At 44.0% G+C, this 12,561-nt stretch overlaps 1 protein-coding gene across 1 annotated transcript in view; it reads right to left on the bottom strand.

Annotated features, from left to right (window-relative positions):
• Positions 1 to 133: 133 nt before the first annotated feature.
• Positions 134 to 12,561, bottom strand: part of map3k5 (mitogen-activated protein kinase kinase kinase 5) — a 43,957-nt gene continuing 31,529 nt past the window's right edge. Inside the window, exons 15-30 of the mRNA XM_062410821.1 lie at positions 11,600 to 11,733; positions 10,545 to 10,672; positions 10,096 to 10,232; positions 9,022 to 9,127; positions 8,159 to 8,316; positions 7,293 to 7,470; positions 6,571 to 6,588; positions 5,877 to 6,054; positions 5,517 to 5,685; positions 5,239 to 5,424; positions 4,011 to 4,116; positions 3,337 to 3,580; positions 3,136 to 3,248; positions 2,919 to 3,034; positions 2,437 to 2,513; positions 134 to 1,204 (exon numbers count right to left, since the gene is read on the bottom strand). Of these exons, the coding sequence (XP_062266805.1) occupies positions 1,144 to 1,204; positions 2,437 to 2,513; positions 2,919 to 3,034; positions 3,136 to 3,248; positions 3,337 to 3,580; positions 4,011 to 4,116; positions 5,239 to 5,424; positions 5,517 to 5,685; positions 5,877 to 6,054; positions 6,571 to 6,588; positions 7,293 to 7,470; positions 8,159 to 8,316; positions 9,022 to 9,127; positions 10,096 to 10,232; positions 10,545 to 10,672; positions 11,600 to 11,733 (2,109 nt within the window). The 3' untranslated portion in view covers positions 134 to 1,143. The remainder of the gene's footprint in view (positions 1,205 to 2,436; positions 2,514 to 2,918; positions 3,035 to 3,135; positions 3,249 to 3,336; positions 3,581 to 4,010; positions 4,117 to 5,238; positions 5,425 to 5,516; positions 5,686 to 5,876; positions 6,055 to 6,570; positions 6,589 to 7,292; positions 7,471 to 8,158; positions 8,317 to 9,021; positions 9,128 to 10,095; positions 10,233 to 10,544; positions 10,673 to 11,599; positions 11,734 to 12,561) is intronic.

Below are 12,561 nucleotides of genomic sequence, written 5' to 3'. Positions count from 1 at the left end.
CAGAAGACCTGAACCTGACAAACCAGTTCATAGTGTCAACAACTGCAAAACCTTTTTTTGCAGCTTCCTCCTTCAAATAGTTAAAATCTGCAATAACATCGACTTTCAATCACATTTTCAACTCGTTTCACAGTTTCAAGATGAAAAGTTTTATTCAACATTATGACACAAACATCTCGATTCATTCAAACACAAACGGAAACACAGCTCGTGGTTAGTCCCCCCCCCCCCCCCCCATTCTGACATCATGTTTTAAAATAGCAAAAAAAGTCAAGGTTCTTCCATTTCATATTTTAATCACAACATGAACGTGACAGAAGTCGTATCACACGAGCACGTTTGTCAGTGTACAACAACAGAAAGAGAGCACATGATGTGACGTAACATGAATTACTACACAAACATCGTCTCCTAGGATTTGTGATACAAGAAAACACGACAACGCCCCGTTTACTTTTCACATGTTCATCTTAGACTCGGTCTGGTCCCACATGGAGATTCAACTAGGCTATGTTTATCAATAAATCTGCTTTTTAAAGTACATAAATGTGATTCACATATAATTTTTTTAACACAATATTTACACGTTTCGTAATATAAAAAGAAAAGTGAAAAAACGAATTAAATAAGTCGCTGAACAGTAAAAAACAGAAAAAACAGGGCATGCACTGACATCCTTCAAATAACCATAACAATTAAATTAAAGATCCACTTAAATAAAGTAGTGATAAGATGATAGAAACAGGAGTACAGATGGTTTTGAACGCAGTATTTTGTATCTCAGGCTTGTGTTGGTCAGTTCTGTAAACCTCTTTAAAGACAAAGGAAAAGTTGGTTTAAGGTTTTAATGGTGGATTTTTCCCACAAAGCATCGTAAGAAAAACCAGTGGCACTTCTCAGTGATTGTTTGCCGTCATAATGACCTCATGTCCCAAATCCTCGTTTCAGGATTATAAAAACAGCAGGACCTCGCCGCTCGGGGGGGATGGGGGGGGGGGGGTAGTGTTTGTTCCTCCGCGGACCCGGTGATCACAGGCGCTGCTCCTGAACGGGTCGCTCTTATAAATACTGAGGTAAAGAAGAGAATACTGAGCGTTTGATTCGAGTCCAGGCTCCTCTGGGCGGGTGGGGTCAGTGAAGGCCTCAGGTCGGCTGCTGCCTGTAGTCTGTGATGGCCTTCCATAGTTTACACAGGATCCCACCTCTGACAGGACACACACACACACACACACACACAGTGACAACGTCAGGTTGTATATTATACAACGTGACAGAAAGTAGCATGTAGCCGACAAAACAAAAACATACGACTCAGTTTTAAAAGAAGCTGATAAAGTTCGTTTAGCTGCGTATGACAAATCCTGTTTGTTAGTTATGAGTTAGTTTGTTAGTTAGTAGTTTTTTAGTTTATAAGTTTGTTAGTATGGTAATTTATTAGTTTGTTAGTTTGTTAGTTGTTAAGTTTGTTAGTTTGTTTGTTTGTTAGTTTGTAAGTTGGTCTGTATGTTTGTAGTTTGTTAGTTTGTTTGTTTGTTAGTTTGTAAGTTGGTCTGTATGTTTGTAGTTTGTTAGTTTGTTAGTTTGTAAGTTGGTCTGTTTGTTTGTAGTTTGTTAGCTTGTTAGTTTGTTAGTTTATTAGTTGGTCAGTTTGTATGTAGTTTGTTAGTTTGTTTGTTTGTAGTTTGTTATTTTTTTAGTTGGTCTGTATGTTTGTAGTTTGTTAGTTTGTTAGTTTGTAAGTTGGTCTGTTTGTTTGTAGTTTGTTAGCTTGTTAGTTTGTTAGTTTATTAGTTGGTCAGTTTGTATGTAGTTTGTTAGTTTGTTTGTTTGTAGTTTGTTATTTTTTTAGTTGTCTGTATGTTTTTAGTTTTTTAGTTTATTAGTTTGTAAGTTGGTCAGATTGTTTGTAGTTTGTTGGTCTGTTTGTTTGTAGTGTGTTAGTTTATTAATTTGTTAGTTGGTCAGTTTGTATGTAGTTTTTTGGTCTGTTTGTTTACTTGTTTGTTTGTTAGTCATATTTTTTAAGGGCAGATGCTGATACTTTATTTAAAACTATTACTAAGATGTGGTTATCAAAGTCTGATGACAATGAAATGTAACTGAGGCTTGATGCTTAACCTCAAACTTTATTCTAAATAACTATAAGTAGAAAAAAAAAATACAACCAAATATGTGGTTTATAAAGATGTAATTGTTGTTACATAAAATGCAAATCAAGCCAGATGAAGGGCCATCGTGTGACGTCAGGGAGGAGGAGGGGTTTGTCTGTGTGAGGGGAGGAGCTTTAAAGGGGGAGGTTCTTTAAGGTCCGAGTGTGTTTGTTTGAAACCATGCAGCCGTGCGCCAGTAAGCTTCCTTAATTCATTGTGTAAATTGTTTGAGAATTATTCTTTTTGTAGCTTGGTACTGAAAACAGAATTCAAAATGTGATGCTACCTCAGTCTTAAACTCTTCAGATCTTCTCTCGTCACATCGTGGAGGATGTTGTTCAGCGTGTACTCCTCCTTCAGGACCTGAGGGAGCACAAGGGGGGGGGGGATATCAGGCTGTGTACAAACAAATAAATAATAATAAATAAGAAAATGAGACAGTGACTTATTATTGAGGCTTGATTATTGATCTCTTAAATGAGTAATACCAATTACTGTCTGTGCAATTCAATGGCTAGTGTCACTGTATTTATTCTCACATGGTATATATATATATATTCTAATTACACTGAATATATAATTTCTACTCCATTTATATCTTTTATATTTCCTGGAAAGTGTTGTACCTTATTATTACTTCAATGATTTATATTTTGACTTTCCTCTTTGCTGCTGTGACGGCTAACGTCCCCACTGTGAGACTAATGAAGGATCTTATTAAAGAACGGGAGTAAGAGGACGTCGCGTCAGTCAAACACAGGGACTCACCTTTTCTATGGCGTCCTGGTCGGCACCGTAAAGCCTCAGCCAGCCGCTCAGCTCCGGGTCTTCTCGTGTCTCCTCAGGTTGACTCGTCTGTTCTTCAGAGGACGACGTGAAGACGTCTGCAAGAGAAGAACAAACTTCTTTAGTGAACTGGACATTTGCACAAAGAAGAAGAGCAGTGGCTGCAGGAGAAGTGGTGCAGAACGAAGGGGAATCAGACCTGTGGGCTCAGATCGCAGCCTCAGTAGTCTGATCTCCTGCTCTCTCTCCTCCAGCACCTGCTGCAGGATGGACTGGTACTCCTGCTCCCTCTCCAGCAGCTGTTCCAGCAGCCTGGAGTCAAACAGGAAACACAACGGGATCAGATGAATAAAGAACAAGGCGTCCAATGGTTTGTGTGTTTAACGGCGGTGGCGTCTACCTGGTGGTCTCCAGCTTCATCCTGCCCAGCTCCATGCTCACAGAGCGCTGGGCGTGGTGGGACTCGTGTGACACGGTGGAGCTGAGCGTGCTCACCCCCGACGTGGCCACCGTGTCGTCGTGAGCGGCGATGGTCGGCGCTCGGCTGTGGTGGGCGGAGCTTCTCTCCTGCTCGGGGTCGTCGTCCACGTCGTCCTGATCGGCCGGGTCGCTCTCCGAGGCCAGACTGAAGTGAGGCCGCAGCTCTGCACACACCACTCAGGGATTAACCATCAGTGGGACGAGTACGAGGCACTTTGTATTTCACACGTGAGGAAACATGTTCTATGGAAAGTGTCAAATTCTGATGCATTAAGATGAAGGATTAGTTTAGATTAAGTTTATTAATTGATCAAAAGAAACTAGATGAATTGTAATTTGAGGTATTAGTATTATTTGACATTTTTTGTTTTTTCTAACTTTTAGCTGTTTCATTTGTATTTTTGTAAATGGAATATTTCTGGGTTTTGGATGTAGTCAGATAAACAAGTAAATAAAAAGTCTCTGTGTACTTCTAATGGTTATTTTTACTATTGTCTTATCTGTTATTGACTGAGCCATTACTTGATCGATTGGGTCGACACATTAGATTGATAATCACAGTTTAAAAACAGGTTATTGATGCGATGATGATACCTGGCACCAGGATGGTGATGGCCGTCTGCACGGCTTTACGGATGATGTTGTCCAGAGCGAACATCCAGTGAGGTTTGATGTTGTGGTTTCTCAGCACCTTGTTCACCTGGACATGAGGAAATGAGAAACAGAAAGAAAGAGATATTAGTTATTTTTTCCCTTATTTCATTTTTCACATACTGTCGGTTTGTCTGCCACTTTTTTGTAACCACTCCATTTTAAATTAGTTGAAATTATGACTAATCTGTTTTATTTTGTCGGTTCCATTGTAAAGCATTTTGTATTTTGAAAAGTTCTCTATAAATAGAGTTTATTATAATTATTACTCATCCATCATCTAAACAGCTTATTCTTTTGAGGGTCGCGGGGGAGCTACAGCCAATGTCGTTTTTAGTTTTCTTTAGAATTAATATTAAGATGGTTAAAACATTATTTCCTGTAATTTAGAATATATTTGATTGTTTCTATAGCTAATTATCTGATGCAGTGAAGGAGTCTTTATAAAACCATAATTTATTTGCTGATGTTTTAAGATCTTTCCCTCACATCTGAACTACAAACCTTTTTGAACGCATGAATTTCTCCCACCTCCACTCTGAACTGTTCCCACCGATGACCACCAGGGGGAATCAGAGCCTCGTGCTCTTGCAGGATTATGCAATCTCTCTCCCTGACACAAAAACAACCACTTGCTCCTTTGCAGTTTTTTTTCTCATCACCCTCTTTCTGAGGGGACGAGGATAAACCGCCCTTTAACGTTAACGTGCAATTATTCCCGACAGATCGGCCTTTTGTTTGCTCACTTAAAGGTTACAAGTGTTTTCACAGTTATCCGTGTGATCTCTGGTCGTGGGGGAGCAGCGGCAACATGGCAGCAGCTCTGTTCTGCAGCTCTGTGAAATGACAGGAGCTGCACTGAAGTGATCAGAGGTTCCTGCAGTGACTAAGAGAACCTCCGTCTACAGACCGGGGAAGAACAAACCTTCGAGGAGACTTTTTATAAATCAAAATCGACAAGATAATATAAGTTGAGATGAAACAAATAATCTCTGGAGCCTGGAAGCTACGATTTGGGTCAGAGACCGTTTTGAATGTGATCCTCTGTAGCAGAGCCATGGAACATCTCTTTGATTCATAACTTCTTTATTAATAATTCACCGTGGGATGAGATGTGAGATTGAATTTGAGATTTGCAGCGAGGAGCTCCTTGACCCTCGGGGATACTCACAGCGTCCTGGAACCCGAACAGCACCACCTGCAGCTGACTGATGGCGGTGCTGTCGAAGTCCAGCTCCAGTTTGAGCTGCGACAGCGTGTTGGCGATGATCTTCCTGTCGGCCATGCGAACGAAGTCGGCCAGGCTGACCACGAGGGTGGAGATGTGCTGCGGCTTCAGCTTCATCTCCTCGGAGCCCTGGAGGTGAGGAAGAGGAGAGGAAGATGAGGCGAGGCTGACGTGCACAGGAGCTATGGAGGAGGTTGTACATCTATTCTTCTCTAGCTGACCTGTGTGAGGGCCTCCCTCAGGTTGGCCACCACCTTGTCCCGGTCCTCCGTCAGGATGTGGTGCAGCGTGGCTCGTCTCTCGCTGTCCTTCCGGAGCATGAAGAAGCCCGAGTCCTTCTCGTCGGGGGACGGGGGGGCACTGTGGTCCTCGAAGTTCTCCACAGGAATGCTGAGGAGAAAACAAAACGACATTGTCCAGCTTTAATCCAGCTCCCAAAACAAACTAACATGTAAATCTATCATATAGATGAGAGATTTATCATTGACATCATCGACTGGTCCATCGTGTCAGATTTGTAATGAACGGCAGCTCGGACCCGGTTTACTCCAGATCAGAACCCCGTCTGGGTCTCGTTCTACCTGAGGAAGAGCGACCTGGGCCCCTTGACGTCTCTCTCGCTGTAGCACTTGATGCTGGGCTTGAAGATGAAGGGGTTGGAGTTCAGGTCATTGTCGGGGGACACGGAGCCGTACTCGCTGCTGCTGCTGGTGTCCTCCACCACCACCGGCACCGGCAGGGAGATGCTGCGCAGGTACTCTGGAGGAGACGCAGGAGGAGGTCAATCCTAAGTGCTGCAGCGTTCAGACACTAATAATCAGATCCACTGCTCTGCACGTCAGAGGGATTCTGTAGCAATCAGGAGGAAAGAGCTGAAGCTTTGAAGATGGTGAAATTAGAAATGGTGCTAATGAAATTTGGAATTCCTTCTTTGAAAAGACCTCCTCGCCTCGAATTTGATGCTATAGTTTATAATCATGTTTCGGATGAAGAGCTCAATCAGATGCATCTGGCAGGAAATGACACTGTGCATGAATAATAAAAGAGGAATTATAAAGGCGTCCAAGCTTCTGCAAAGAATGACGCTGTGCAAAGTGTATTTTCAGTTCCTGAGAAGCTCAGAGCGAGGCAGGAGGCCACTGGCAGCAGAAAAATGAAATCTGTAGCTTCCATATTCGGCAGCAGGCAGATGTTTCCTGGAACTGACGTCCTGTTTCTAGAAGAGAAATCCCTCTGGTGGTAAATATGTGTGAGGCCGTAAGTGAAATAACTCACCTGACCCCGGAGACAGAGCTGTGGGGGGGGGGGGGGGGGGGGGAGAAACATGAAATGTGTGTCAGTGTTTCATCAAAGGAGACAACAGGCAGAAAGAAAAACATTTCCGAGTATGAGGTGAGACACAAGGTTTGTGTTGGATCTTGTGTGTTGATGCCAGAGGACATGAGAGCGTCTCTGCTGCAGGAGACTGTTCTGATGGAGCGATTCTCCAACAGGAGCAGGAGGTTCATATTAAAGCTTGGGTCCATATAAGGACAATAACCTCCATAATACATTTTGAACTTTTAAATATATAATTAAAGTCCTATTGGATGTCTAATTCCTCCTTAGTGTCATTGTGACTGGATCCAATATGGTTGTAGTTATTGTGTTATTTAAAATTATTGTGTAATAAACGCACATGACCAATCACAAATCAGTTTCACCTGTCAATCAAGACGTTTTACCACATTCTCGTGGCATCAGATAACAGATAAAAATCATAAATATTGAATGTGTACTTTTGTTTATATCATGTCCCGTCTGTTAACACGGAGGAGGCTGGGTTTATGGCCTATACTGCAGCCAGCCACCAGTGGGCGATAGAGATGCTTTGGCTTCACTTTTGGGATCCTCCATCTTTATTTACAGTCTGTGACATCATCTTGTTAAAGTCACACTGAGCTAATTTAAATATTGACAAGGCGAATGCCAGGAATCATCCACATGCTGTTCTCCACCTGTGAAGCTGCCCTTGCCCTTCTTCTTGCGGCTGGTGACGGTGAGGAACTCGTCGGTGAGCAGGTCGTTGGCGGTGGCCCGGTGGTCGGGGTCGGGCTCGAAGCAGCGCAGGATGAAGGCCTTGGCCTCCAGCGACATGGACTCTGGGATCTCTGGATGGATCTTGAACATGCCCACCTGCAGAGGGAGGACGGCTCAGACTTCAGATCAGATAAAAAAAACACTTTTTTCTGAGAACTTGAGCCCTCGAGGAAAATGATCTGACTACCTGCAGCGAGCTAACGTTAGTGTGAGGAGAGTGTGTACCCAGAGAACCACGAGGCCTCGCCTCAGGCCCGGCGTTCGATCGGGGCCCCCCCCCCCCCCCCCCACACACACACACAATGTCAAAGTGCGAGTCTCTCACGACAATGAGAAATTCCTGCGGCGGCTGAACCAGGAGTGTTGACTTAAGATTAGCAGGGAGACGCCCCTCCCTGGAGAAATTCCACGTGGACGAGTGAAGAAAACATCCAGACGGGAAAAGTCTCCACAGTGCAACACAATGACAGATGACCCGAATCCTGTGACACTTGATCCCAGTTGTCTCAGGGTTTAACAACGTACAGAAACACACGTGTGCTTGTTTGAATTCACATCCGTGTAATTAAACCACAGTGTTTGGAAAGTTCCATGACTCAGAGCTTCGACAGCAGAAACCTCTCAGACCCTTTAAATGTACAGTTACTGGGTCACACGTGGCTGAGAAGGATGTTCCACTGGTGTGTCGCACTTTGCTTTTCCATCCAAAGTGTGATACAAATACAAATTCTACTGGTATCGGGAGGGGGATGATGGGAATCCGCAACCACCTGGCGTCTCTCACCTTGAACATGGCGGCCTGCGGTTCTCCCAGTTCGTAGAAAGGTGGTTTCCCAGTCGCCATTTCTATGATGGTGCAGCCGAGAGACCAGATGTCCGCTGGTTTCCCGTACCCCCGAGGACCCTTGTCTATGATTTCAGGAGCCATGTACTGGAGTGTGCCTGAAAGACAACACGCACACAAACAAAAACATCACAACAAAACACTTAGATAGACAGTAAACATCACAAAAAGTTAAATATTTAACATAACCTTAAAAGTAAGTTCTGCAAAAGTTTGTGAGTTTGTCTGCAGGTGCAAAACCAGTGTGTTGAACCACTTCAATGCATTTTACTCAGTTAAAGATTCCGGTTGCATATTAGTGGCGTCAGGAGTGACAGAGAGAAGCTTCCATTAGGACTCATTACCAGTTTCCTCCAGTCCTGAGGTGACGACACAGTTCTTTCAAACCAGTCGAGTCACAAGAGCTTCACCGGAGCTTCTGTGTCGTGTGTTTGAGCAAAGAGCCTCTCGGAGCTTTTCATATAATCTCAGTCCAACCTTTTTGAAAGGAGTCTTTTGTTCTAATAATAACCGGCTGCCTGCGTGTGAGCTGCTTTTAGAAACTCGCACTCGGAGCTAAAAACAGACGGGGACACATTAATAGCAAGGCCCGGGCTATAAGGGGGGTCGCCCAGTTTCCTGTAAGAGCTCCACCATCGCTGGGTGAGTCCCTCTCTGCACCAATCGGCTGTCAGATGGGTTACTACCCCCAGAGGTCAAACTGGCCCGCTATTGGCCGACGTGTCTGAACTGCAACAGTGAGCTACTCTCAGTGATTCAGAGTGTGGGTCAGTGGGTCAGTGGGTCAGCGGGTCAGCGGGTACCTGTGAACGTCTCCGTGCAGGGGTTGATCCCCGCCAGCCTCTTGGACGTGCCGAAATCGGAAATCTTCAGCACGCCGCTGTAGGTGTTGATGAGCACGTTGTCCCCCTGCAGATTGAAAAGACAAGACAGTGAGAACAAGACGACGGGAGGAAGACGATGGTCTCAACCAAAACAAGGTGATTACCAGTGAGCTGCTGCTGGTTGTGTTTATACGAGCGTGCTGTTAAATGGGGCGGACGCTTGAGGAAGTACTGCAGTTAATGATTCTCTGTGATGGAGGCGTTATCGGTGTTTGTCTGTGTGGGACATGATATAACCGGCAGGAGATCGGCTCTCAGGTAAAGCACTCAGACGCTGAGATAAATAAAACCTGTCTGACCCTTTTCTTATATTTCATTTATTCTTTTAATCCAGGTTTCGGGTTTTAAATTAAGGGACAAAAACTAAAAACTATTTCTTCCAGCAAAGAAAAAGCGGCTAAAAGAGAATTCTGCTCTAAAAACACTTTGATTGTTTGATTTTTACTTGTTTTTTGGTGAAGGATGATGCAGGAAGGTCAGTAAACAATAACAGGGAGAAAACCTCTTTCACTGGACACGCAGCTACTTTCAGTATTGTTCAAAGACGGAAATGAAAATACATAAATGAGCTGTTCATTATTTTATATTTTATCCTATTTTTCAGTTTCAAATCACAGTTTTTTGAGATTTGAACTGACATCCTTTTCTCTGGGATTTCTATCGATGAAGTTTCCGCAGCTCGTGAAAGATTTTCTGTTTTCTTGAAAAGCAAATCCTCTCTGCAGCAGTGGAACCTCCCACCTGACACACGAGTGCTTATCACGAAGTCGGTTCACTGCCGTGTAATCAGTGTTAATTGAAGAGGCCTCTGAATGCAGCCTGGCAGGAATATAAAGCAATGATATTAAAATCTAAGTCTAAATGATCCTTTCCCTCAATTCTCTGAACAATATCCTTTCTGATAATTATCCTGCAATAAGGCAACGAGGCCACGAAGGTAATTAAAGAATCCTCAGTCGGATCGTTAACTGCACAACACGGTGAGTGTGTTACCTTGATGTCTCTGTGTGCGATCTGGTTGTCGTGCAGGTACTTGAGCCCCTCGAGGATCTGCCGCGTGTAGAAGCCGATGGTGGACTCGTTGTTTTTCAGAGGGCCCCACTTGGACCTGAGCAGCGCCGACAGACTCCCTGCACAACAACCGGGCAAAAAGAACAATTAATAACGCCCGCTCTGACCTGAGATCAGCAGCACGGGGCTGGTTGGTCCAACGTTCAAAGTCTCTGCTGCTGTGCTGACACAACCAGGACAAACTCAAATCTACAGGAGGTTGTTCCAGAAAAGCAGATTCAATGTGATTATCTGTGCTTGTAATGTATAATATAAACCTGTTATAATAACAAATCTACGCACTTTGGTGAGTTGTGTGTTAAAACATGTGTTTGTCTCCTGGTTGTTGTTTTATTAGCTTTGGTTTTAAAGAGCGTGAGCAGTGGTCTCACCTCCGGGAACCTGCTCCATGAAGATCTTGATGAAGCCGTTCTCACTGAGGGAGCCGAGGTACTGCACGATGTTCTTGTGCTTCAAGTGTTTGTGGAGAGCGATCTCCTCGTGGAGCGGCTGAGAGTACCTGTGTTACAGAAGAGAGGGATGACACGTGAACAGATAATCTACGTAGAAGAAGCTCGGTTAAGAACAGAGAACTTCTACAATGACTCGATCTCTAAACATCTTTACTCAAACGATTCATTTGAAAAACATGAGGGGCCCCAATTTTACTGGAAGATCTATAAAGACTTTAATTTTGAATATACAAATACACACATCAAAAATACTGCAAATTAAAATTAACGACTACTAGCATTATGTTTATCTACACATTACATAAGGTGATTATTACTAAACTGAAACTTAAAATAACCAAACTAAACCAAAACTTTGGTCTAGGCAGCAACTCCTGATTATTTTCATTATCACTTCATCTACCAATTATTACTTTGACTATTTCAGCAATTATTATGGTATATATACGTCTATATCTGTAGATCAACAGCTCCCTAAACTCAGAGTGATGTCTTTAAACGTCTCATTTTGTCTTAAAGCTGAAAGATATTCACTTCACAGATGCAGATAAGGAAAACCTATATTTATTTACATATGACTCCATATATAAATAACGTGTCCAGAGCCACGACCAGAGGAGTGAAGTGTCAAAACACTGGATCTCGATATCTGTTCCCAGCAGCAGGGAACTCTTCACATGGATCTCTCTGCTTGAATCACACCCTCCGTCTCTCCTCCGTCTCTCCTCCATCTCCCCCCCTCTCTCCCCCCTCCAGCTCCGAATCCACTGGTGAATTATTTACCCAAATTCTCCACATTCTTCTCCGCTGAGCGCCCCGCCGCCTCGCTGATGTGATTAGTGCAGCGACGTGTGGCGGGCGGACTCATCGGGTCTGTGACGGAGCCTGAGACCAGTGGGTGGAGGGACGAGGGGGGGGGGGGTGGACGGACACAGAGAGTAGTAATAAAACCCTGTGTTGTCTTTCTTCCTCACCTGCTGTCTTTCTCTGGGATTTCTTTGATGGCCAGTCGGACCTGGTTGCTGAGGTCTCGGCCGGCGTACACCACGCCGAACGTGCCTTTACCCAGAACCACCCTCTCTCCGTGCTCATCGTACTCGTAGTCGTACTGTGGACACAAACACAACACAAAGGCAACTGTGATTTGTGACACATGTTAGATGTAATATGTTGTTTTCATATAAACATCTGTGATTCAAACAATAATGTTAGTACTACAAATAATGAAAAATGACTTCATGGATCAGGACACGTTTGCTTTTCTATTAGTGTGAATAACAGAAATTAATTCACATGCTTTTCTTCATCCTACAAAACAGAAAGTTGTGATGTTGGTGTTGGAAGAAAAGAAATAGCTGCATGATTGTGTCTTTGTTTAAACCTGTTAAACTGATCTGGACCCAGTTAACCTGCTTAATCTCTTCTATTTAACACTCTGTGCTTTATTGAATTACTTTTGTTTGTTTTGGACAAAAGAGGAAACACCAGCACAGAACAGAAAATCCAGTCTGTGCACATATCCCTCCTGTTTTCTCTGATTAGCGTTGTGAAACCTTTGTAATCAGATTACTCTAAACCTGTTACATTGGTACCCTGGGCTCAGTTAATGTTCTTTTCAGACACGCGTGATGGATGTGGACATGAACCCTGGTGTGAGGACAGGCCGTGTTCCCGAGCGGCAGCGTCGGCCCGTGGATGAACCGACGGTGGATTCAGGCCGATGATAAATCAAACACCAGCGAGAGGAACCTGTTAGACATCTGATCCGAGCCGAGCCAAGCCAAACAGGGCGCGGCTGTGTTTTGGGTAATTAGATTTCCTCCTCCCGAGGCTCCAGCGGGGGGGTGAGTGCAGGTGAGAGCAGCAGCAGCAGCAGCAGCAGGTGTCAGAGCACTCGAGCTAAATTCAGCCACTTATGAATAATAAAACACACCGG

The sequence above is a fragment of the Platichthys flesus genome, chromosome 18 (assembly GCF_949316205.1).
Source record: "Platichthys flesus chromosome 18, fPlaFle2.1, whole genome shotgun sequence".
NCBI classification, from domain to species: Eukaryota; Metazoa; Chordata; class Actinopteri; order Pleuronectiformes; family Pleuronectidae; genus Platichthys; species Platichthys flesus.
Note: the sequence above shows the minus strand (reverse complement) of the source record. Positions and strands in the feature narration are given on the sequence as shown.